Source organism: Heloderma suspectum, chromosome 14, assembly GCF_057233095.1.
Source record: "Heloderma suspectum isolate Gila_16-S chromosome 14, 16-S_ref, whole genome shotgun sequence".
NCBI classification, from domain to species: Eukaryota; Metazoa; Chordata; class Lepidosauria; order Squamata; family Helodermatidae; genus Heloderma; species Heloderma suspectum.
In genome coordinates, this window is record NC_139471.1 from 831,545 (window position 1) to 857,973 (window position 26,429).

The window sequence follows — 26,429 nt, forward strand, 5'->3', positions numbered from 1 at the left end:
GCATGACTCTGTGACCAGATTTCCACACATGCAGCGAGAAAGGTCTGGGTCTGCGCTTTCAAGGTGTAAATGCCCACCTCCCGTCTGAAACCAGGCAGCCCTGCCTGGCCCCTGGTCAGTGGTGCAGTGGAGGAGGGCTCACAGGGACGCAGTGCTGGGACCTTTTTATCAGCAGGGATGTGCCGTCATCTGATCCCCCCCTCAGAATTCCCTCTTCCCTCGGAGCGTGGCTGCAATCCTGACCATAGCTCACGGGAGGGGAGGGGATGGATGTTCTCAGAAACAATATATTGCGGTGAGCGGTCCCTGCAGGGAGAATTTGGGGGTGGCTTCATCTTGAATGGGCAGTTAGGGACCTAAGAAGCTGCCTTATTCAGAGCCAGAGCATTAGTCCATCCAGCCCAGTATTGTCAATGCTGTCTGGCAGCAGCAGCTCTTCAGGGTTCAGGCAGGATTCTTCCCTAGCCCCAGGTGGAGCTGTGGCGATTGAACCAGGGACCTTCTGCCTGCAAAGTAGGGGATCTACCTCTGAGCCATGCCCCCTCCCCACTGAAACCCATTGGCTTTACAAAAGACCTGTTCCAGCAGATGAAAACTCCCAGAACTGGGCTGTTGAGCTGGATCAACACAGCTGCCTGTATTTTTGGACTCTCTTTGGGAGCGGGGCTCTGGGGACCACCATGATGGGCACCTGCACGTCAACCTTTTCCACTACACCACTGCTCCCGAGTTATTAGGATCCGAGCCCAGGGGCTGCTTCTTATCCAGCAGCTACCAGGGCCTCCTCTGTGGTGGCACCATCCTTGCAGAATCCCCTCTCCTAGAGAGGCCTGTAATATAGTTGCAGCCATATAATGTCAGCCGCACTCACATTTGCTGCAAGGGAATCTCAAGGAGCATGCTGGGTTACACCCAATGTCACTCTAACTTTAGTCCCATGCCTTTCAGTGAGTCTAAGCAGAACTAACAATGGGCGAAACCCAGTATCTCTGGTTTTGTGAACCGCCCAGAGAGCTTCAGCTATTGGGCGGTATAGAAATGAAATGAATAAATAAATAAATAAAATTATGCAGAACAGTGCTGGAGGCAGAAAAACATCTCGGGCCAGCCCTGTTCAGCGCAAGTGCAAACATGGGCTGAAAACAGCATCCAAGCCACCTCTCTGTGAGCCCACGAAGGATCCGAGCTGAGGATCCGAGCTCTGCTCCAGCACCAGCCGGGCCCCTTCTCAGAAAAACCCCTGGCAAAAGATTGCCAGCAAATCACTTACTTGATGCTGATTGCAAAGCGCTCGGCTTCTGCCGGCCTCTCCCGGATCAGGTACGTCCCGCTGATGTGCAACTTCAGGAGGTTGTCTGTCTGCTGCCTCTCCATGTTGCCTGCAAACCTGCGGAAAATACACCACATTTATAGAGCACCTCCAATAAAACCCAAGAACGGCACGGGGAAAGTCTGGGATCAGGAGTAGCACTTTGCATGGCAGGTGTTCTGTTCACAATCAGAGGGAGACGCAACACCCTGAGAGCAGAGCGCCGGTGCTTTTCACAATGTGGGAAAATGTGTGAGCACATCTCGGTTCACATGCGGAAGGGCCCGCGAGGAGGACCTCAGGGGCTGCCGGAGGACCCTGTTCCCGGGCATTCCTTGGCCCTGCCAGGTTCAGGTGGTGCCTCAAGATCCGCATTTCCCTCTCAGGCCTAGGATGCGCAAGTCGGCAAAACTCGCGCTCGCCAAGTTCTCCGAATTCCACCTCGAAGCTCCTTCCGGCTTGAGTTGCATCAGACTGCAAGCTTGGTTTTTTCTTTTCACATGAAATGCCACGCATATTTTCATGTGTATTTTTGCGAATGTATGCATTCGTGATGTGCATCTTTGAAATGTATGCATTCTTCTCCCATTGATTAAAACGCACCTGTGTGCTTTTTTTTCAAAAGTGCATGTTTTCTCATGCACATTTTTCAAATGTACCCATGCTGTCCAATGCACTTTGGGGGCTTCAAGAATCACACCGCAAGTTCTGCCCCACTGCATTAGTGGGAGGGAGGAACCTCAGCTGCTCTTGCCCTTCCCCTCCCCTCTTGGAACTGGGAAAGTGTGGGGAAACAGCAGCCTGGGCTAGGGCGGAAGGGCTCCCAGTCTTTGGAGCACTCTTGCGGGAAGCCCATTTCCCCTCAAACACTCTGCAAAAGAGCTTGGCAAGGAGCAACCCATTCGGACTGGGAAGGAGTGGTTTTGGCCCGTCACCCACCTCAACTCCTTTTCGAGGGCAAGCCAGGACAGACGCTCAGCAAACTGTGAGGTTTATTACCGAAGTGCAGGCCTGGACATGGATCTCGTGCTGCGTCTTGAGGAGCAAAACCCAGACGCCAGCCTCTCCCCATCAGCACTGACGGCACTGATTATTTAAAGTCTACAAACAGCTCCATCTAATTAATGCGTTACTTCCATCTTCACAGTGGGACGGAGCGGGTGGGCAGCCCCCCCCCCCCAAATGTATGGCTCCCTCGGACATGCTGTGACAAGTGAACCAAAGTAAAGCTGCGAACTGCATCAGCCTTTATGTCTCCTCGTAAAGCAATGCGCCGCTGCAACGGCGCGACTCACCAAGGGTACGCAGAGTAGTCCATCTCTCGTGACGGAGGCCGGCTGTTCGGGGGCTGCAGCAAAGAGAACGGAGAATGTCACAGTGCCGGGGCAGTCCTGACGAGGCAACGGATCACTGCTGGCGGACCCCCCGCAGAGTGGCGTGCTTTTTATATATACACCTGCTGATGAGTTATTAGCCACAAAGCTGGGAAGGGCAAGGGCGAAGATGGCGGGAAATGCTGGGGCTGTAGCTCCAAGGCAGAGCCCCGCTCTGCAGGCAGAATGTCCCAGGTCCAATGCCCAGCAACAGGCAGGACGGGAAAAACAGATCCTCCTCAAGCACGCTCGTACGCACAGACACACACGCACCTTGGGAAGGAGGAGGGTGCCCATGCATTTGGGCACTCGGAGAAGAAGAAGCTGCAGCTTGCGCCAAAAGAGGCGGCTAGATGGATAACAGGGACAAGAAGGTCCGAACTTACGACACTGCATTTGGCCTGCTTGCACTGCTTCCAAGCCAGATTCAAGGGGCTGGTTTTGACCTATAAAGCCTTACATGGTTTGGGAACACAATACCTGACAGAGCGCCACTCTCGCCTTGAACCGATCCCTATGCTACGTTCAGTATCCAAGGCTCTCCTCCAGGTGCCTCCTCCGAGGGAAGCTCAGAAGGTGGCAGCAAGGGGGAGTGCCTTCTTGGTGGTGGACCCCTGACTGTGGAATGATCTTCCCAGTGAGGCCTGCCTGACATCAACACTGTTATCTTTTTGATGCCAGGTTAAGACCTTCTTCTACTCTCAGGCATTTGGGAGCATATCAGAAGGTTTCAATCAGGTCCTGTTTTTTTTTATTGTTGATTATTAAAATTGTTTAGATGTGTGTCTGTGTGTGCGCGTCTGTGCGCGCGATCTGTTCGTGTGTTATCTGTTCATGTGTTTGTATATAACCTTTTTGTGAACTGTCCAGAGAGCCTCGGCTATTGGATGGTATAGAAATGAATGAATGAATAAATAACAAATAAATTGTTGCTATATTATGTACAATACTGTCTTTTTAAGGCTTTCAATCTTTGTAAACCACTCAGAGGCCTTTGGCTACTGGGAGGCATACGAATGTAATAAATGAAATGAAATGGAGAAACAGTGGTCTTTGGTTTTAAGTCCTGCGGCCTGAGGGAACCTGTACATTCAGAGGCAATTCAGAGCTGCCACTGAATACCAGTTGCTATGGGGCAGCAAACTGCCCCTCTCTTGTCTCCCCCACCCCCTGTGCCCCACTGGTGGGCTTTCCAGGGGCATCTGGCTGGGGCACGGTGAGATACAGGACATTGGAGATTCATGGAATCATAGCACAGATTCAATGGGCCTTGGGTCTGATCCAGAATCAGGGCACTTCGGGACTTACCCGCGCATCCACCGGGCAGGGTTTGACCAATGAGCTGGGAAAATAACCAGACTTCTTTGACAATATTAGTCTCCCCTGGAAATCAAGATATGAAGAAAAAAATCAGGGCAGGAGGACCTTACAGAAGAGAGTTGTCGCTCCTGTGAGCACAGCAGGCTGGGCCTGGTGGCGCGATGGTGTGGGGCTCCCGGGGTCAAGCCCTGGGGCTTTTTCATTAGCAGGGATGCCGGCATCACTTGCCACCCCACCACCCCTCTCCAGCATCCCCTGTTCCCCCCGAGCTCCGCTGCAATCCTCACACTAGCTGGTGGGAAATTAATTTTCCCAGCAATAATATATTGTTTCCTGTTGCAACACAAAGTATTTTAGGGTGGCTTGTCTTGATCGGGCAATTGAGACTTCTTCGCTTTACAAAAGACCTGCTCCTGATGGACCTGAACGCTGCTAGAATTTGTTTTTTGGTACGGATCTGCCCTGCGTTTTGAAGCTCTCCTTGGCAGTGTGGCTACAGGGACTGTCATGATCAGCTCCCAGACTGAACACACCGCCGCTGCCCCCCCCCCCCCGCCCTGTGCAGCTAATCTGGGACTGTGGACGCCTCTGGCGACTTGGAGACGGAGGCTGAACCTACCATTTCCCCTGTTCTTCTTATAACCTCTCAGGGATGGTTCCCGGAGGGTGTCCTACTCACCTCCCACCACTGTGACTCCGGGTCCCCTCTCAGCAGCTCGATCACTTCTCCTGTTTGGAAGGTGAGCACCGGTTTTCCTGGAGGCGCTGGGCTGCCGTGGTAATTCTGGGCGGCCAGCATCTTGGGACCTAGAGCGAAGCAGGAAGCAAACAGCCGTGTCACCTGCCCCCCTTCCAGAGGGCAGAGAAGCAGCTGTCGCCATTTTGGGACACACGAGTCCCCTGCAAATGTTACAGGTGGAGCACGTCAAACAGAAAGGTCCCCACAGCAGAAAAAGGGCCCTTTGCACGTGCATTTGAGGTCCCATTACGGCCCACGGCCCCTTTACATTTCAAAGCCTAAACCACGGCAACCAGGTTTAAATGGGAGAATTTGCTCACATCTCTGCCTTCCTACTCATCTCCCTCTCCCTTCCTAGCCTTAGACATCTTCCTTGTGACCTATTTTAGACTGTAAATGCCTGTTGGGCAGAGACCTGTCACATCCTTGCTTATGAAACTCTGTAAAGCTGGGGAGCAGAGCTCAGGCCCACGGGCCATATCCAGCCTCCCGGGGCTCCCCAAGAAGGCCCCTCCCCGTCCCCCGGGCCCACCCCTTTCCCCCAAACACCAATCGCTTGGGAGTTTCCCGACTTTCATGCAGTTTTTCCCCATCCTAAATGCTGAAATGCCTCTCCTAAGGCTTATGTACTGGCAGGAAGAGATTTAAACTAAAATATGCTGGTATTGTTTGCATTTTTGGCCCCACCCCATTTGCCTTCTGGCCCATCAAGGGTCCCCAAAATGGACTTTGGCCCATGGGCTGGAAGGCATTCAGGACCCCTGCTGTAACGCAACATCCCCGCGATGGCTCCACAGCTGCAGCATCAGCAACGCAAGGCAGTTAGGATGAGAGTCAGCCCGCCGATAGCGAGTGGCCATCCTGGGTTCCCCCGCCTCACAGTGTGTGACCCTGCCCCCAGGAACGACTGTGAGGTCCATGCCTCAGGCACAGCGGCTTTTAAATTAGTACCGAGAAGCCAAGGTCGTTAACTCAACAGCCTTTGTCAAAGCAAATCCCATTCTTTGAGACTCCCATCGGTTCGGGGGCTCACGGTGGTTCTAGACCTCATGGCTGATTTGAAACAAAGCAGCAGCAATAATAATAATAATGGACACGTCACTGCATCCTTACCTATATTCAGTGAATCCTGCCAAGAGATAAAGAGAGAAAAACAGTTTTCAATACTACTGCCACAAAACATTCTTGCTACTAGGACAGCATTCTTGCTACGTCCTGCGTCTCAATTTGAACGGAGGTGGTGTCTCCCCGTTGCGAGTCTGAGCTATAAGCCCCATTCAAGCTCACTAAGCCTCAGCCATTTACTAAGCCTCAGCCACCCCGCAACCCTGCCCCATCTGCAACAGGGGTGGTAATACTTAGAGGGCTGTTGTTAGGAGTACTCCATCTCTCTGAAGACTCGAAGCGTTATTTTAAGGCCAAGCCTGTATTCTTAAAGCTGTGATTTGAAAAAAGGGGTCTGCTAATGGTGAATGGTCCAGGGAGGAAAAGCAGCAGGAAAAGAGGGCACCAATCGTAGGCCACAGAGAAGAGTTCACCCCAAAAGATAAAGACCTCCTCATTTGAGAGGCAAGACTTGATGACTGCATAGCATACTATGCTCAGAATATGTCAGGTGTAAGTGTGACACCCCTCCTCCTCCACCAGCTCCTTTCCTCACCCCGTCCCCCAGTCACACCAGAAGCGCGGGACAGCCACCCGTTGCATCCTCCCTAGGGAGAAGGCAGTAAAAAGCAACGAAGCTTACCTGGTCTGCAGGAGAACCTAGAAGTTGAAAGTTAAAAGTGAAAGGGCCGGTTAATTGGGGCAGGAAATACAGGCAGCCATCTTGCTCGTCTGTTTACCCAACATGCTGAAATAGTTCCAGTCACGGTGGTGGTCACAACCTTGTGCAAAAGGGCCCAGAGCGCACAGGCTGGTGGGCACGCGACGGCGTTTGCTCATACGTGTCCCTCGATACCCCCAGCTTCCCCCTATTTCTTGACATCCTTGCCTCTTCCCCTTCTCCCCTTCCTTTGTCCCTGTTCCACTTTCAGAACTCAGCCTGTAAGCTCTTGGGGGCAGGGAGCGCATCTTCTCCTTCTTCTAATTCTACAGCCATGTGTTAGCTCCTAATGAGAGGGTCAGGGCAGGGTTTCTATCTACCCTCCAAACAATGGCTAGGAAGCAAGTCCTTGATGCAAAATAAAAACGACCACGTGTTTATTTAAAACAGGGGTGGGCCGAATTCCATTTATGGGCAGGGCCAAATGAGATTATTACTTATTTTGAGCCAATTCTGAAGGAAGCAGGGCATGGCTTTTGCATGTCTACTCAGAAGTAAGCAGGACTGTATCACTCAGCAGCACTTTCTAATAGCATCCAAATACCAAGCCTCTTGCATGTCTACTCAGGAGTAAGTAGGACAAGCCTCAGCAGGAAAAGCCTGAGACACACTGCTTATGTTACCTGTAGAATAAACTACTCCTGTTTGAAAGCAGAGGTCCACATCCAAGGTTTTAGATGCACCCTTAAAAACACATAACCTGAACACCCTCACTGTAAATGTTTGTGCACAACAGACCTGTATTGTCAACCACATGTGGCCTGCTTTGAACATAATGCTAACCCACAGTTTATTTAACCTATGGATTGTCTGGCAGACAATCAAACAAACTGTGGTTTGTTTTCTCAAACTCTGGATTGTTTGCGATCCTCCTCCTTCGCCCACTCCCTCCCCGTATCCCAAATGCCTCTACGTAAGACCATAAGACTAGCCCTGCTGGATCAGCCCGAGGGTCCATCCAGTCCAGCATTCTGTCCACACAATGGCCAACCAGCTGCTCACGGGAAACCCACAAGCAGGACAGGAGTGCAACAGCACCCTCCCACTCGTGTTCCCCAGCAACTGGTGCACACAGGCTCACTGCCTCTGGTACTTAGAGCCATCAGGACTAGTAGCCACTGATAGCCTTCTCCTCCTCCATGAACTTGTCTAACCTCCTTTTAGAGCCATCCAAATGGGTGGCCATCACTACATCTTGTGGTAGTGAATTCCATTGTTTAACTCTGCGCTGTGTGAAGAAAGACATCCTTTTCTCTGTCCTGAATCTCCCAGCTTTGTGGGATGACCCCGCTGGATTTTTAGCATTATGAGGGAGAAAAATGCCTCCCTACCCACATTCTCTGTGCCATGCATAATTGTACTCCTCTACCATGTCTCCCCTCACTCGCTTTTTTTCCAAGCTAGACAGTCCCAGTCGCTGTAACCTTCCCTCATAGGGGAGATGCCCCAGCCCCGTGATCATTTCAGTTGCCCTTTTCTCAGTTTTTCCAGTGCACTGTGCAGCACTGCGGTACTGATATGTACAGCGGCCGGGTTTTTGGACCACTCTTGCCTGCCACCTCTGTAGCTAGGCAAAACAACCCATAAATAACCCACGGTTCTGGGTTCACATGGAATGACAACCCATGGTTTCAACATCCCAGAGTTCACAAACCATGGGTTCTCTTTTGGGGGATTGATTGTGGTTGACAAACCATGCTTTGTTAGTGTGGCCAGGTTTGCACATCGCAACAACCCAGAATGCAACAATGGGGGAGTGTTTTGTGCGAACCAGGGGGGTCGTGAGTTGCATGTGTGGGGGTGAAAAGAAGTGTTTCTCCCCAAGGGTCATTTGATGCAGACAGATTGTAAAAAGCAGCTTCTGACTGGGGATGACTTACTGATTTTGCAGGGCGGGATGACCTCCAGGCACTCCTTGTGCGCCCCAGCTTTGCACTTCATGCACTGATAGCCTTGGTAGAAGGTCCCTCTGTGAACAGAAAAACAAACGGGAGGCATTGCCGGCACCTTGCCTGCTTTGCATTTTTGCTAGGACCTGCCTGGCAGGGCCACTTTTTAACCCAGAGTGCCATTTCAAATTGCAATAAGCGGCAACCAAGACAGTTCAGGGGTGTAGGGCAGACATGATTCACAGGCCTCTTCTTGGATACATTCCAGGTGGCAAAAACAAACCAAACCCGGACAGCAGTGTCATGAAAGAGTGCTGGTGGTTTTTAGACTTCCTCCCAGTCACTATAGTCAGGGGCGCTCCTTGCCCTGGGCTCATGGGGCCCTGCCCCCGCATCTATTCCCCAAACCCTGAGTGTTCATTCTGATGGAAGAGCAATGACTGATTTAGGACGATTAATTTAATAACTGATTTCATGTGAGGTGATTTAACTGATAAATTAATTGGCGGGCTTTGCCTCCTGTGAAATTTAAATAAATCCTAGTAATTATTTCTACATTTGCACATGCAGATATAAATGTAGCACGTGCACATTGTATGCGGGTTTGTGTCCTATCAGCTGGGTCCTCGAACCTTATAACTGCCTAGCAATGGCCCTGACTACAGCAATGCTATCAACGTGGCAGCATTTTAAAGTAAAGGGGTTTGTGCCTTTGATGCACGCAGGTCTCATGGGCATTTCTGGGCCTCTTCGTCTCACTAATAAAAAGCCACTACGTAATCTCTCGTAAGCAAGAGTTTCATAAAGCTTAACCAATTGTAGGTTAAATGCTTCCAGATCCCGCAGCGGACTATGCACAGCCCAAAGGCAAGGACATCATGATAAAACAATATCACGTCCTCTGGTTCGTGGCCCGGGTAGCAGCATTCCTGCTATGGTAGGAAAGAGTCCACAGGGAGATGACAATGTTAGAAGATCACAGCTTGAACTGCTTTGAAGTTCATAGTATTACAAATTATTTCACTCGGTGCTGGGACATCTCCCCTTGGAGACATGCACTCACTAGCATCAGCAAAACACAGACATGCTGTATGCGCAGATGTACAGAGAAAACAGCTGGATGCAGAATGCACCACCCTAAAGAGAGTTGTGCTTGCTCTTTAACGGAACACCCCACCCCATGTGTCAGAGCACAGTCTGTGGTCATGTGGTCCTCCACAAAGCATCCTTGACTTCCAGGGCTGTGCGGCAGTGAGATTGGGAGGGTCCCACTTTCCCCTGCGCAACCAGGTGACTTATTCAGCAAACAGCGGGGAGAACATAACGGCATAGAAGTCCCATGACAAAGTTTACCAAAGAATTTTGGTCAATGGGGATGTCTGGGGCATGGGGACACTTCAGATGACATAAAACCCCAACTTCTTGCCAGATTCTTCTCTGGGTGATAGTGCAGCTCAGACCTACAACTAACAACCTCCCCATTTCTTTTCACCTGGCACATGAAATACAAGCGCCCTGGCACGCAGAAGGGGCAGCGTTGTAAGGCTGCCTTTGTCACGGCCTTGATAACGTTCCTTTACCAGCATCACAGTGTTCTCAGGTACCAGCTAAACAGGGGTGTGGAACCTCTTCCAGCCCACGGGCTGAATGCAATTTGGAGAAGCTGCCACGGGCTGCGTTCCAATGGCGGGTGCAGCTCAGGGCAAAGCGGGTGGGCCCAAGCACCAAAAATGCTAGAGTAGCTCTTCCTGCCAGTCACCCAGCCTTGCAAGAGGCATTTCAACCTTTCAGAATGGGGGAAAACTGGGCAAGAAGTGGGCAAGCCACAAAATGACCGGTGCTCAGGAGAAATGGGGTGGGGCCAGGAGAAGGGGGCGTGACCAGCTGGGAAACCCTGGAGGACTGGGCTGCGGTGCCAGGTTGGCTGGATGTGGCCTGTGGGCCTCTGGTTCTGCACCCGGACAGTAAAGCACACAATGGGCTGCCGCCTCGGCACCGTGTTGTCCAGATGGACTTGAAGCCAGGAAAGCAAGCGTTCACCTTAAAAACATCTTGCAAGCTTTGCAGTTGGTGGTCTTGTCGAACGTGTACATCTGGAAATGGTGGTTGTTTGCCGTGGCTTTTTCTGGCTTGATGTTGGACCTGTCGAAAGAGGGCAGAAGTATATGCACAGCTCAGTCATAAAGGCCTCGACCGCCTGCATTCAGCTGCTTCGCAATGCTCCAGGCTCTTTTGCACACTCTCCCAGAGGCTCCTGGGGGCATTGAAAGGATCAGGGCCCCAAAACGACAGGCTTCCTAATCAATGACAAACTGAGCACTTACTAAAGCAGCCTTTCCCAACCTGGTGCCCTCCAGATGTCTTGGACTTCAACTCCCATCAGCCCCAGCCAGCATGGACAATGGTCAGGAATGTTGGGAGCTATATTCCAAAATATTTGGAGGGTACCAGGCTGGGGAAAGATGTTTGAAAGCATCCTTTCTGCTTCACCTATAACTAATTCCAGCTGGCTGTACAGAGGGAAAGTGGGGCCATTCCACCATCCATGCTAAAGGACTATTTCATTTCCCCCCCTCTTCCCTCCCCGTCCTGTTTTTCTTGTGTGTTGTGTCTTTTTAGACTGTAAGCCTGGGGGGCAGGGACTGCCTTGTTTGTAACCCATTCTGTGAGCCTTTTGGGGGGCTGAGGATTTAATTAAATAGATGCACTAGCAATGCTGCAACCATCCTTTGGTGCAAAAGAGGGATGGAGAAAGACAGAGAGGAGATGGGGGAAAGGACATGCAGACCAAGGGGAACGTTACTGGTTAAAGGCCCCAGGCCTGGAAAGGGTGACGGCCGCTGCTTAAAACCCTTAACCCTTGAATAACACTCCCCAGCTGGCATCGTACAACACGGCAAGCCATGGCAACTCCCAGCCCATGGGCGCACACTGATAATGGCGGAAGCAGATGCCGCAGTGCCCCGAGGGGTAACTAAGCCACGATGGGCTGTCGTGTCATCTGAACCAGGTGTGTGTGAGAGAGAGCGAGAGACTGAGAGAGAGAGTCTGGGCTTTCTACGAGGGCTGGCAATGTGGTTTCAGGAGTGTCAGCCGTCCCTAGTTGGGGATCAAACCCCAAGATGCTCACATGGCCATTTCAAACTGCTCCATCCACTTCCTCTTCATGTCTTCAGTCTTGCAGAAAAACTGGAACCCCTGCTTGCCTTGGAGGTGAGTGAGGTAGAACCCGTACGACCACTGCGGAGAGAAGAGACACGGGAAAGCGTGGCTGGGGCGGAGCGGCAAGGAGGGTGCGCTGCTTGAAAGCGGAACGGCCACAAAGCTGGCCAAGAGAGGCCACCGCAGAGCTCGTTGACATGGCTGGAGAACGCCAGAGGGGACACGGAGGCCAGCTGGCCTGCAACCAAAGGGGGAGCTTGGAAAGGCTGCTTGCTCATCCCGAGCCAACGGAGCATGTGCAGCTTGGTGGCGGAGAGGCTGAGTCCCCGGCCAGACTCTGGCTTCTCCAGGAACTCACCCCGGTGCCTCTCTTTCAGCCTCATCCACCCCCCATCTATAACATGGGGATAACATAACTGGCCAACCTTGAGGGCCTAAGGATTTCTGCAGTCATGCATGCCAACTGCTCCAAACACTCTACAGTGCTGCATCACTGCAAACTGCGATGGGTAATGCATTGCAGCAAGAAAAGGAAAGAAAACCAGAACGCGCAGGCATTGCTCACCATTTTTCCATGTGACTGGGAAGCATGAGAGAGTGGAGCAGAGACACAGTTCATTAAAAACAAGGCTCCCAATTCCAACCTGAGGGAGGGTGGGGCCTGGGTGGGGGAAGATCCAGCCACCTTCCCCATCAACCACGCCCCCGCCCCACCGGTGCAGATAAATACAGAAGACCATTCTCCATGGGGAAACAGGCCAGGATGGGGGCACAGTCACTTCCTAAGTCATTCACCTGTCATATTCTGAATGAGGACCAGGAGATTTTTTTACCACATTCCTGCACCTGGAGAAGCAGAGAAATGGTCTAAAATTCTCAGCTTCACCACTTACGCCAAGAGTTTTAGGCCTAGTTCACTCAAATTCCAGATAAGGAGCGGGCCTGTTTCTGGACTATGCTGCTTCAGGTTACAGGGAGGGCATCTGCACAATCCAATGCTTTTGATGTGGAAAATGTCCCTGCTTACAGAAAATTAGCTTGTCAGGGAGCCTAGACTCGAACTCCGTCAGCTTTCTATATGCAGGGACATCCTTTTGGTAGATTCCTTTTTAATGGAAAAACTTTCAGTCATATGCGCCTCCCCGTTCTGCTCTGCACATGCCCAGAGTGAGTTGAAGAACCGCTTCTGGGTGTTACAACCTACTCCAGTGTTTTGGCAGAACGGGGTGGATTTGCTCCATCCTCGAGGAAGGCTCCTCTCTAGTGTCCATCCACATCACGGAGCCCACTCCTCACGTCCCTCCTGCCCTATTCTTGCTCCACTCCTTGGCCCCCAAAGCAGCGGTGTGGTGGCAAATTTGGAAGTGCAGGCAGTCACGATGGTCCCCATACCCATGCCCCCAAGGAGCACCCAAAACGGCAGGGAAGCTGTGTTCGTAAGAACGTTGGAAGAGCCCTGCCGGATCGGACCAGGGGTCCATCTAGTCCAGCATTCTGTTCACATAGTGGCCAACCAGCTGTCAACTGGAGCCTCTCAAGCAGGGCATGAGCGCAACAGCACCCTCCCACCCATGTTCCCCAGCCACTGGTGTACCTAGGCTCACTGCCTCTGGTACTGAAGGGAGCACATAGCCATCAGGACTAGTAGCCACTGATAGCCTTCTGCTCCAGGGATTTGTCCAATCCCTTTTCAAGCCATCCAAGCTGGTGGCCATCACAACATCCATTCATCCACATCAACAAACGAGCTTTAGCACTTTTCATCTCCAGCAGGAGCAAGTCTTTCATGCAGAGAATGGCTCTCCATTGCCCATTCAAGAGCCAGCCATCTCAAAATGCTTTGCATCACAACAGGGAACAATCTATTTTGCTGGGAAAATCTATCCCCCCGCCGTACACCGCCCCCCAGCATCTACTGTGGGGATTGCAGCTCAGCTCTGAGGGAATAGGGGAGCCTGAGGGGGGTGGCAGATGACACCAGCATTCCTGCAAATAAAAGAGTCCTGGGGCTTCGACCCTGCGAGCCCTGGTGCCACCATGCCACCACCCCAAAGTCTTTTCACGGCATTCACCAACGGCCTTTTCTACCCGGGTGACAGTCTGGTATGTTAATTAGCGTATGGGGGAACCCCTGCCCCAAACAGGTACCCCCCCCCCCACTCTCTACCTTCTTTATGTCCTTATTGTTTGTGGGGTCATCGGTCATCTTGTAGCAGAGCAGCTCAATGATGTCCTTCTGCTCATAGTTGTAGCCTTTCCTCTTGCAGACGATCACCACTTTATCAAATAAGAACAAATACCTGCAGAGAATAAACAGTAAAAACCCAGGCTCAAAGGGCATCTCCACACAGACTTTAAAGGTGTTTTAAGAATCACCCTCCCTCACCCAGAAAGGCTGGGAATTGCATTCTGCAGTGATTGAGAGCCAGTGTAGTTTAGTGGTTAGAGTGTTGGACTGGGGAGACCTGGGTTTGAGTCCTCCCTCAGCCATGAAGCTCACTGGGCAACTGTGGGCCAGTCACTGACTCTCTGCCTAACCTCTCACAGGGCTGTTGTGAGGATAAAATGGAGAGGAGGGGGACCATGTACGCTGCTTGGGGTTCCTCACAAGAGGGGAAAAGGCAGGATATAAATATAATATCAAATAAAGAAATGTATTGGGCAGGCGGGGGTTGGCTCCAGGGAATTCTAAGCAGGAATTTTTAGCTCCCTCTGCAAACAACCCTTTCCAGGAGTCCCATTACACTTAACCAGGTGTACAGTGGATATAAGTTTGTAGCGCAGACAGGCCCGAATTGGACAACCTTTACAAAAGCAATCAAAATGCTACTTGGGTGAGGTCACATCACCACCATCAGGACCACAACACAAACCTATTCAAATTAGCGTTAAAGAAAAAGAAATATGTTTCTTAGCACCCTGAGACGTAGGGCTGGATCCAGATCTACGGAGGATCCGCTGCACTGATGGAAGTGGACTTCCCCACCCACCCCTTCCCATGGCAGCCGCTCATGCCCCCTGAAAGTGAAAGAGAGTCTGGAGACCCTGCTGAATGGGGTGCGCTGTGGTGTGGGGGATCCCCAAAAGTCGGGCGGAGGGACCTTCCTGAGCAAAGCCCTTCCTTCCAGGGAAAGCAGACCCTGGATCCAACCCTAGCTTTGAAGAAGGTTTCAAATACAAAACGGAAGGAGCTTTCATAGGCAACAACCTACTTCATCAGATGATGAGCTGAAACATATTTATAATGTTGATTGTGATGATGACGACGATGATCCCACGCTTCTTTTTATCCACGTGGCTTCCAATTACATTCCACAAAGCAGCACAGCATTCCAGGGTTGCCACTACTCCACTCTATAAAACCCATCCTTCGCTTGGGGGAGCATCCCCTCTGCAAGAAACCCGTCCCTGGCATCTCCTTGCATGCTCACCTATCCTGCTTGGTGTGGTTTACTATCGATCGAACCTTCAGCTCGCCGTCAATCTTTGGCCTGCCGCACTCCTCCAGTTTCACTGGCTGTGGGATGAGGTGGGAGGAAAGGGTTAGAGCAGAGCCAGGCAAATGGCAGGAGTGGAAACATGCTGCCAAAGAGGGGGGAGAAACAGGACAGATTTTGAAGTCTGCACCTACGGAAAGTGCCCGAATGTGGAGGGCACGGATGGACGAAGCGCAGGAGATCCAGGGTGAGGAGGCCTAGATTCTTAAAAAAACCTCCAGGTCAACTGCCAATTTCACTGGAGCAGCACTGCTGGGGAAAAGGGGTGAACCCGTTCCCTGGCGCCACCAGTCACCCCATTTAGATAACTACGCATACCCATATATCAGAACCCCATACAACCCCGGGAGTGGGCTGGGATTCTGCAGAAAACCCTTCTCCCATGGAAGACCTGGAGGGGAACCTGCAGCAGGGCCAGGGTGGCCTGATGAGCAAAGTCACAGAGGCGCCTGTCCATTTCCCCTGATTTGGTCTGGTAGGGGCTGGAAAACTTTCCAGGTCAGGCTTGGCCCCTGCTGAATCCCTCGTGGGCCGATGTCCCAGGGACCCCTACCTTCCGCTCCCCACCCCACTGGTGTTCTCTAGGCAGCCAACAGCCCTGCGTTAGGCCAGGCACATGGCACTGGGGACACAGGAAAAGCCCCTGAAAAGCCTGCCTACGCAAACTAAAGCAGCCTCCCCCAACTGGCCTCCTCCAGACGTGCTGGACTTAGGGATTGGGAAAGAGTGCAGTGTGAGATCACTAGGATGCTCCGAAGGCCACCTCACCACTTGTCTCAGGCCTGATTCCTGTTCACGCAAATGGGAAAATTGCACAAATCGAGCAGTGAATGAATGTGACATTTCCTTAAATTTCCTAATCTGTGGAACCTTCCTCTGTAGATGAAAGCAGGGCTGATTCATTCTACGGGGGAAATTGCGCAAATCGAACGTGAGCACATGTCTGGCAATGTGCAAACATGGACATGTGCTTCTCATTGTGTTCAGGGCTTCGAACAAGGCCTGTTTGCATGTTTTGAGAGCAAAAACGACATTCTCAAGCATCCCTAGTTGGACTACAACTCCCAGCATTCCCCAGCCAGCATGGGAGTTGGGAGGGAAGGCCGCCCTGGAGTAACATGGGTGCTGCAAAATGTCCCTGGGCATCCATACCAAGGTGCCCCTCCAGCATGCCTGCGCCCTCTTGCAAGGAGAGAGGAAGAGGCGCCAAGGTGCCTGTTTTTAACCTTACCAAGTTTTCTATCGAACTCTGAAATTCACTGATTTTCTTCAACGTCTCTTTGTCCCGCTTGACTTCGTTTATGTACATGGCCAAGTCCTGGGAAACAAACACAGATGGGGACGTGCAATTAAAACTAGAGCTGTGCGCAAATGGCCGTGGGTGGAGAAATGTGGGAGACAATTTCACTGAATTTCTCCAAGGGCGGACGGGAGAGAAATTCTCAGCAGCTTCTCTCAGGTAGGGCTCTCCACTGGCAGGGCTTGTAGCATGGCTTCTTTCTTTTTTCCTAAAGGGTTTGGGGGGGTTCATGCTGTAACAGCATCACCTGTCTTGGCAGGCCGGCCCCCCGTTTGCATCCGCCGCAGTGCAGGTGGGGGCCGTGCTGTGTCCAGCACCAGGGATGAGGTGCAGTTGGTGCCAAAATCTGTCCTCCCATTTCCTGAAGGTGTCTCCCCCCATGGAAGAGGCTTCCCTTCTCCTGCCTCATTCAGAATGTTTTATAACAGGACACTTGTGGCCAGTCCTTGGCCACCTCCTAAGCAAGGCAACCCCTAGAAACTCAACCCCAACCCATGAGAATTTCTCCAAAATTTCTTCACCACTGAATTTCTTTTTGAAAGCAATTTCTCTTCTATCAAATTGAGTGAGAACGGTAAAAAAAAATGTGGGAGGAATGTTCAGCACAGCACTAATTAAAACCTTCCTGTCTCCAAGGAGTGGAGAAGCGCAGGAGGCATTGCAGTAAGAAATGGGCTGAATGGACGCATGGGCTCTGGAATGGCCTGGCGCGATTACCATTGGTAAGAGAGGTGCACACACAGCCCTACACAAAAGTCAATGCCACTGAGTTCAACAGGGCTTACTCCCAGGTCAGTGTCTTTCAGGAAAGCAGGGGAATTCTTCATCGGGCAAGGAAAGAAGACACACTTCTATTGCGCTGATGGTTTTCAAACCCTGAGGTCTCCTTGGAAAAAACAATCCGTAATGGCAGGAAACTTTCCCTGAGAGAAGACCTTTCACTAACACTTGTGGTCTTCCCTTGCCCTGCTCAGCCTCCAGAGGGAGGGTGCTGGGAGACGGCTCCGTTCCCATGGGACAAGGGTGGGAAACTGTGAAAAGCTCCCAGCATCCCTCTCTGATTGCGTGGTTTCGTAAGCTGCTTTAGCAACAGGGATGTCCAGGGGGAGTCCATCCTATTACATGTCCCAGGACCCTGTGCAGCACACAGTTCTGCGGCAGATCTCCCAGGGACCCGAGCAGGGAAACTGAGACAGACAGGGCTCCTTGAAGCCAGAAATTGTGAAATGTACCAGGGGTGCTTCCAGATGGAGCTAACACTCAAAAGGCTGTGTGGTGCAGCTATTCTGTCTTTGCTCCTTAATGGATTTATTTGGGTGAGAAAAGAAGTGGTGGGAAAACACGGGAGGGCTACAAATGGAGGAGGACAACGTCTGGACCCTGCACCCTGCAAAATTCCATGAGCGAGGCAGTGCGATTCCACAATAAAAGCCTCATCTGGAAGCATCGTGTGCTGGGAATAAGTAGCTTTCACCGGGAGGAGCTGGTGAATTCTGATCATCCACTGTCACTGAACTGTGCAACTAAGGACCCAGTGCCTGGATTTACTTTTTTTCCTTCTCCCTTCCAATCTCCTCTCCTTTTGTTTTGTGACTTTTTAGACTGTAAGCCTGTGGGCAGGACTGCTTTATTTTTTATCTTTGTAAGCTGCCCTGGGAGCTTTTTTGACTAAAGGCAGGATAAAAATGTTATAAATGAACTAATTAACAAACAAACTGCCCCTCCGGCAGTTAGAAGAGCTCCCGGTTGAGACAAAGACACCTCAGGCGTAGCCTTGAAAGCACGCACAGCCATCTGAGCCTGCCCTGTCTGGATTAAAAAGCAGGGCCCCAGGGGATGGGTCCGTCTTGCTCCATATCGAGAAATTCCCCTACCTGCATGGCTTCCAGCGCCTCCTTGAGCTGCTGTTTCTCAGGCCGATCAGACGAATGGCTGAGGAGCTCCTGAAAGACAACCGAGGCCCCTTAGCAGCATTAAGAACCTCAGGAGAGCCCCACTGGATCAGACCAAGGGCTCCACCTTGTCCAGCATTCTGTTCACACAGGGGCCAGCCAGCTGCCCCAATAGGAAGCCCACATGCAGGACATGAGCTCAGTTCCAGCACCCTCCCGCTTGTCTTCCCCAGCATACTGCCTCTGATACCAGAGGTAACATATAGCCACCGGGAGTTGCTCCAGACCCCTGAGCCTTTCAGTGGTCCTTTTCTGCAGTTTTTCCAGCTCCACAATATCCTTTTCCAGGCAGGGTGACTAGAACCGCACACAGTATTCCAAGTGTGGCCGCATTGTAGATTCTCATGATATCGGCAGTTTTATTTTCGATTCCTTCCCTAATCATGCCCAACGTGGAATTTGCTTCCTCCACAGCAGCTGCCCACAGGGTCAACATTTTCATCGCGCTGCACACTGCAACCAACATTCCTGCCTAGCTCTCCTGCTCCATCATGCAGTGGACTGGGGGCGAAGGGCGGGGCGGGGCTTGCCCCCGTGCACTGCTGGGAAAGGCAGGGCTGCTCTCCTCCACCACCACATCGCCGCGGGGAAGATTCTGGCGCTCCAGGTAACACAGAGCCGACAGAAGAAACTTCTGTCTTCACACGTAATCAGATTATTTGCGGGCTTGTTTCACATTCATTAATTGACTCTGGTGGCGAACAATGTAGAGCTGGCCAAGGTCACATGCTGTGTGTTTTGGGAGGCTCCATCACACTGAGGAGCTGGACTGATTATATTATTAATGTCTAAAAGGGGAGAGGGGAAGGGGGCTAGTAAATCTGGCACCTGGCCATTGGGGGGATCATATATTTTTTCCTGAAACAGGGTGTGTCAAGTCCCCAGGGAGAGAAGGGACTGGAATTCACCCAGAGAGCTTCAGTTGTTGGGCCGGATGGATGGATGGATGGACGGACGGACGGACGGACAGACAGACAGACAGACAGACAGACTCATTTATGGCAGGATGAAGCCCAAGAACCTGTTGTCAAGAGACAGGGTCAGCCCCAATGCCTGTGGATCTGCAGGGGCCATGTCCTGCTCGAGATGACTGATCTGACAAAACCCTCGAGCTCCCCCAGGGGCGAGGGCCGCAGCTCAGCGGCAGAGCCCTGCTTTGCATGCAGAAGGTCCCAGGTTCAATACCTGAAAGCATCTCCAGGTGGGGCCAGAAAAAACAACCACCTCCTGCCTGAAGCTCCGGAGAGCTGCTGCTGCCAGTCAGTGCTGCCAGTACTGGGCTAGACAGGCCAAAGTCTGACCCAGTCTGAGGCAGCTTCCTAGGTTCCTCCTTGTCTTTCAGAACAAAGAACAGAATCTGCTTAACCAGTGATGTTGTGGCGAACTCAGACACACAAGCACTCATCGTGACAGTCCCCAGAGCCACTGCGTTGGAGCATCTCAACAGACCAGTCCCAGCAGCCTTCATCTCCACCAGGAGCAGGTCCTTCGTGAAGCGCTGGATCTTGATTGCCCCTTCAAGACCGAGCCACCCCCAAATATGCTGCATAGCTCTGTATTGTTGCTGGGAAAATCCATTTCCCCTCCAGCTACTGTGGGAGCAGGGGGGCAGACGGTGTCAGGATCCCCGCTAATAAAAAAATCCCGGAGCTTTGGCCCTGCCAGCCCAGGTGCCACTACATCGCTGTGCTGAACCCGGGACAGTTGAGATGGCAGCCGTGGCTGGAGAGCCTCCCACACAGGCACCAGCATCCTCCCCAAGTGCCATGTTCAGTCTCGAGACAGACCAGGCAGACTTCATGGCTTCGGCATCCAAGCCGGCCTTTTCCTCCCCCTCCTCCATGGCCCCCAACTGCTTTAGGTAACAATTTCCTGATTAAGAGACTTAGAGGTCTGAAAAGCTTGCACACTATTTTGTGACCTTGAATCGGCCTAATAAAGCTCTTGCCCTAATATGGTTGTTGGAATTTCCCTTACGGCCAACACAGCTCGCTTTGCTTTTTTCTTCAGAAGCTAACCCTGGGCCTGGGAACTCACATGTCCCGCCTCATAAATAGGCCAGGGCCGTCTTTCCCTGCAGCTCCAGAACTGCTCCCAAGGTGAGGGGCCTCTGGGGGGCAGTAAAAGTGACTTACTTTTAATAAGAGGTGATATTTCAACACTCGCTGCATCGGCACCACCAACAGGTCTTGCAACTTGAATTTCCCGTCCTGAACCTTCAGCGTGCATTCCTGAAAGGGAAGCAAAAGGAAAACAGAAGGCGTTCATACAACCTTCCTGCCACGGGTTCTCCCATCTCTGCCTGATGTTCCAGCCCTGTAGCATCAGCCGGGGCCTTTTTCTTGGGGTGCCTGAACATCCAGCATCCCAACACTCCTAACTGCCCACACAGAACTAAATTTTCCAGGGCACCTTGATTGGAAGCCACAGCAGTAAGAGAGGGTTGAAACTGATTTCAATGTGTAACATAACCAGGTGCAGCATCTTCTGGCACTTGTCTAGAGGCAGCTGCCATCTCTCACCAAGGTGGGCTGTTGATAGCAGGCCAGAATCAGAAGAGCAGGCTTGCCTGCTACCTCAAGGGAGCGACACAGGTATCTCAGCTTAACATATGCCATCATACACTAGTGACGGTTGTGTGCATTTTCAAGGCAGCAGGAAGGCAGTTCTGTTTCCAGTGGAGGGGGAACTCCCACAGCACAGTCTCCTTTCCGCAACACCCAAGCGTTGCATGATGACCCATATTTGGCCAGTGTCACCAGCGCGCCAATTTTTGATGGGTCAGCATTAGCAATGGGCAGATTCCCTCCCTCCCTGGTGTGATTTGTAATCAATTTGGTAAGAACCCATTAATGGATGGGATGTCCCTGTTGCAGACAGGGCCCTTCTGTCCATTGCAACCCCATTTCAGAGTCTGGGGCCTTTCACCCCAATTGCAAAATGAAGCTGAGAAGAAGGGTAGTATCTGGGATTTCTGGAGTTTCAGTGCTTCTGCTGGTCAGGCTGTCGGGAGAGGGGACAAAGAGAGGGAGCTCTCGAAAGCCAATTTAGAAAAAGACACAACAGCTTAGAGCACTGGAAACAGGGAACAAGGGATGTGCATCAGAGCTACCACCAGCCGGCCTCCGCCCAATCCCGGGCCCCCACTTGTCACCTCGACTTTTTGCCGAACATCCTCCCGGTTCGCCATGAGATGATTCAGCGTGGTCTGTGCATATTCCATGTGGCTGCAGTACTCGCCATATATCAGGAGCCTACATAAAGAGGGAGCAGAGGAGGGAAGAAACATCAACCCATGTGCCAGCTGCTTGGGCTCTTAGGCCATTTTGGGACCGCCTGCAGTCCACTCCCAGATCACTCTGACCATCCCACCGTATCTTTCAGAATGCTTTCAACCTTCACGTCCGTTTCAGTGTCTGAGAGGAGCTGGCCTGCTTAAAGACCACTTGCTTTCTCCTCTGCCCTCTCTTTTTCCTTGCATGTCATGTCTGTTTAGACTGTGAGGCTGCAGGCATGGACTGTCTCGTTCTACAGATTATATGGAAGCTGCTCCGGGAGCCTTTTTAGCTGAGGAGCAGGATAAAAATACTCCACATGAAGAAAGGCAGGCAGGAAGGATGCTACTAACGTCCTGCAACGCCCGCATTTTGCTCGGCAGCAGAACACCTGCTTTGCATGCACATGGCCCTGTGCTCTCTCTCCAGGCAGGAGCAGCCCTCCCAAAAACCTTCGGGAGTGGCTGCCAGTCGATATGCCTGGCACCAAGCCAGGTGGGCCAATGGCTGACTGGGGAAAAGGAAAATGTTCTATGTCCTTAGGTGTCTGGATTCTGGTTGGCTTCCACGAGAGCTTCAGAGGCTCCTTGGCTATATTTATTAATTATTAATTATTATTTTTAACTGACTTTAAAAATTAAATTTTCCAGAGGGAAAAAACACACCACCACCAACATACTAAACAGCCAACTGATAACAACACTTCCCCTTCCTTACATCAAGAAAAATGGCTTGCCAATCATGGTTTGCTGACTGTTCCAGAACTGTTTAAATCACTTCGAATGCTGCTCAAAATTAGCACAAGAACCTGAGAACATAAGCACACTGTGCTGGATCAGACCAAGGGTCCATGTAGTCCAGCAGTCTGTCCACACAGGGGCCAACCCACCACAAGACCTCCCCCTCCCTGGCAAGCTCTAATAACCTGAGCTAATTGATTTAGAACGGCAAAATCCTATAGGTTAATATACTGCTCTCTCATTCTTGGGACTGGGTTAGATTTCCAATGCTTTGCATAGGCAATTTTACAGAGACAAGTATGTGATCAAGGACTGCTCCCTTATCCTTATTTATTCATTTTATTTACAATATTTGTATACCGCTGCACATCCAAACATTTTGGAGCAGTGAAGAGCACATAGAATAAAAGAATAAATTTTATTTATTATTTATTTATTATTGCATTTATACCCCGCCTTTTTTCCTCTTGCAAGGAACCCAAGGCGGCTTACATTATCCTCCTCCTCTCCATTGTATCCTCACAACAACAACCCTGTGAGGTAGGTTGGGCTGAGAGTCTGTGACTGGCCCAAAGTCACCCAGTGAGCTTCCATGGCCAGGTGGGGACTAGAACCCGGATCTCCCGGCTCCCAGTCTGTCACTCTCACCACTACACTAAAAAATAAAGATTTTTAAAAAGAAACAGAGTTCTGACAAATTGAGTTCTAATAAAAACCATGGACGGTTACTCAAGGAAGGAGAAACCCTACAGCCATATATTTATTGACTGATGAATTTATATACTGCTTATCATAACTAAAAAAAATCTCAAAGTGGTAAAGCAGACATTAAAATGCAGCATCAGAATGTATTTGTATTCATTCTGTTATTTATTACATTTCTATATTGCCCCAAAGCCTAAGCAGGTTTAAATGTTTTAAAACATTTAAAAGAAAACCTGAGAACATAACACCATATACCGTACCATGTGACATTACACATACTTAGAGGACTCTGGTACTTTGCTGGGTCAGTTGCAGGCCGGCCCTACCGTGACGCAGAGTGAGGGAGCAAGGTGTGGCGGGAGAGAGCTGTGGGCTTCATGGCGCTACGCCCCCTAAGCTCCGCTGCTGCCTCAGGTGTGGGGAAAGAGGTTGTCCCATTGCCACTGTTGCAGAAGACTCACTGGCCAGCTCGTGGCTCTCGTACGTGCAACAGGAGAGGGAGCCGAATCGTCCTTTGCCTCAGGCAGCACAATGTCTTGGGCCGGCCCTGGTCAGTCGGGTCGGGCTGACTGTGCGATGGAGGGCTTCAGGGAACACACTGTGATCCCCCCGCATGGACCCCACTTGGGTGCCACGAGCAGATGCAGAGCAAATCTCGGGCTCGATTTCAAAGCTTGGTCCGGACTGTAGAGCCGGATGTTTATCTTTCATTCAGCTTTGTAAATAGTTGCGATGGGTTTTTGTGCTTTTTAGTAACTTTTCACTGTCTTTATTTGTTTATGGTTTTTGTTTTCTGAATGTTTGTAAGCTGCCTTATTTGGTTCCAGAAAGGCAGTACGGAAATGCTAATAAAGCTGATGAGGATGACGATTCCACAATTCCACATTGTAGCACGAAGCCCTTACTGCCAGTAACAAAGCCTTCGGAGAGGTGTTTCAGCCTTTTAGAATGTGGAAAATGGCACAAAAGACAAGAAACCACCAAACGATTTGTGGCTGGGGGGAAGGGATGTGGCCCTCCATGGAATATGGACTGGGGCCCTAGACGGGTCAGATTTAGCTCCCAGGCCTGAGGTTCCCCAGCCATGTTTTCAGATAAATTTGGTAGTGGCTTTTGAAAAAATGTAACCAGTGGCTTTCTCTGGAGGTAAGGACACAAAAGGGCATGTGGCAATTGCCAAACACTGAGGGTCCTACTTAAGAGCAAAGCCTGCAAGAGTAACCTTCAGCTCCCCACCGCTTCTTAACACTGCGAACAGAGCGGAGCCCTTTCCTCGCCTGCTACATTTCTCCCGCAGTCCCCCCAGACTCCTTGACGGCAGCATCAAGTCTAGATGATCCAAACGTATGTCTGAATTGGCCGCCCCAGATCCAGCGTCAGAGAGAGAGAGCACTTTCACATCACTGCGACACACCACCATTCCCAAAGTAAGCAGCTGACAAGACGCAAAGTCATCAAGCAACAAGATATCGAATGAAGGCTGTGCGAGACCCACGCCAGACTCCACAGCCACCAGCTCAGAAGGAAAACGGAGCTGCAGCTCAGTAACGGAAGGATTCAGTGTTTTTGTTCTTTAAAGGGCGCCCTTTGCCCAAATAAAGGCAACGGCTCGGCATCAACCAAGCAAAACAGTGTCAGGAAAGGACCGTCCCAAAAAATCTTTTGGCATTCAAGGACTTTGTCACCTGTGAGAAAACTGGGAGCTGCCACTCAAGACCTCCCTACTCCCAGAGGGAGTGCAGATGAATGCCTCCCATCTGCCTCTCCTCTGCCTCTCTCGGGAGGTTACTGTAGTGTTTTCGAAGGAGTTGCAAAGAAAAATGATTTGTCAACTCCAAGCCAGGAATAAAAAGGGTGAGAGGAAGAGAGAAATGTGGGATGCTTACCAGGTTGTTCAGAAATTCCAACAAACGTAAGTGGCAGAATTTCCCTTTGGCTGGACGTTTCCAGGTGCATTAATGTTAGAAAGGCAGGACCTGACCCTGGCCATGCCAGAAACCAGAGAAAATCACTTTTGGGGGACAGACGGTGGGGTGGCCGGCAGGTGGGTGGGCAGGGAATTCAGCATCTCCCACCAAATGCACCCTTTTTGCTCCTTAAATCAGACCTGTCGTTCCTTGCTTTTCTTGCGATTGCAGATGACCTGGATTTAAGCAGAGCTCCACTGCTACCATAACCCATTAGGCCCTTCGTCTCAGGCTCCAGGTATACCTAGAGGTGGTCCCTGAAAAATCCTGCCCCCTGTTTTGCAGCCTTTTTACCTCTCTTTGAATTCAAGGAACACTTTCGCCAAGGTGCTCCCGCCGGACATCATGGAGACATCAATGTTCCTCAGGAAGTTGAAGTGCACTTTGATGAGGTCCTAAAAACAAAGGGAACAAATTGAGATGTTCACAACCCCAAATCATACACTCACATACGAGGGAGACAATGAAGCTGCTTTAAAAAAAATATATATAGGAAGATGAACAGGCAAAGCCTTCAGTGAAAAATATCCTTAAACTGCATCATAGAATCATAGAATAGTAGGGCTGGAAGGGCCTACAAGGCCATCGAGTCCAACCCCGTGCTCAGTGCAGGGATCCAAGTCAGAGCATCCCCAACAGATGGCTGCCCAGCCTCGTCTTGAATGCCTCCAGTGTGGGCACAGTTAAGCTTGGAAGCCAGACAACGACAGATTCATATGCAAAGTTCGTGGCTTGTGCGTACATCACAGCTCAATAATGGAGGAGCCATTGCAAACACTGAGCACCGTTCTGCTACAGCCTGGACAACCAAGGCATTTGGGCTAACCACCTTTACAGAGTGATGATCACCACTTGGTGATATTTCCCTCTAATTCTTCTATGGTTAAATGAGTCCTTCAGGGTAAAAGTGAAATGGTGTCACATGACATATGGGCTCCCCAACCATTGTATTGGTGGGCACATATGGAAGTTTGAAGGAGTGTTGTGGCACTCTCACAAAATGCTTGCCATGGGGGAGGGCCTGCCCATTCATAGGATGGCTGCCATGATGGGGGGGGGCAGTCACAAAACACCCATTTCCCAGATGGCAAAGTGGTGAGAACAAAAGAAAAATGCTGGATCAGACCAAGGGTCCATCTGGTCCAGCATTCTGTTCACACAATGGCCAACCAGCCGTCAATGGGAAGCCCACAAGCAGGACACGAGTGCCACAGCACCTTCCCACCCATGTTCCCCAGCAGCCGGTGCACAGAGGCTCGCTGCCTCTGGTCCTGGAGGGAGCACAGAGCCATCAGGACTGGCAGCCACTGACAGCCTTCTCCTCCAGGATTTGTCCACCCCCTTTCAAAGCCATCTGAATGGGCAGCCCTCACGAC

General features: G+C 51.1%; 1 protein-coding gene across 3 annotated transcripts in view; it reads right to left on the minus strand.

Annotated features, from left to right (window-relative positions):
* VAV2 (vav guanine nucleotide exchange factor 2) overlaps positions 1 to 26,429 on the minus strand; it is a 189,454-nt gene that overhangs the window by 9,516 nt on the left and 153,509 nt on the right. For 2 of the 3 annotated variants that reach the window (XM_084820903.1, XM_084820905.1), the window contains exons 8-23: positions 25,348 to 25,448; positions 21,521 to 21,620; positions 20,502 to 20,597; positions 18,289 to 18,357; positions 16,346 to 16,432; positions 15,049 to 15,134; positions 13,785 to 13,917; positions 11,586 to 11,695; positions 10,496 to 10,597; positions 8,447 to 8,535; positions 6,489 to 6,505; positions 5,855 to 5,870; positions 4,682 to 4,809; positions 3,991 to 4,065; positions 2,605 to 2,657; positions 1,271 to 1,387 (exon numbers count right to left, since the gene is read on the minus strand). In XM_084820903.1, the coding sequence (XP_084677029.1) occupies positions 1,271 to 1,387; positions 2,605 to 2,657; positions 3,991 to 4,065; positions 4,682 to 4,809; positions 5,855 to 5,870; positions 6,489 to 6,505; positions 8,447 to 8,535; positions 10,496 to 10,597; positions 11,586 to 11,695; positions 13,785 to 13,917; positions 15,049 to 15,134; positions 16,346 to 16,432; positions 18,289 to 18,357; positions 20,502 to 20,597; positions 21,521 to 21,620; positions 25,348 to 25,448 (1,379 nt within the window). Of the gene's footprint in view, positions 1 to 1,270; positions 1,388 to 2,604; positions 2,658 to 3,990; positions 4,066 to 4,681; positions 4,844 to 5,854; positions 5,871 to 6,488; positions 6,506 to 8,446; positions 8,536 to 10,495; positions 10,598 to 11,585; positions 11,696 to 13,784; positions 13,918 to 15,048; positions 15,135 to 16,345; positions 16,433 to 18,288; positions 18,358 to 20,501; positions 20,598 to 21,520; positions 21,621 to 25,347; positions 25,449 to 26,429 lie in introns of all 3 variants that reach the window. The other variant, XM_084820906.1, reaches the window with a different exon arrangement.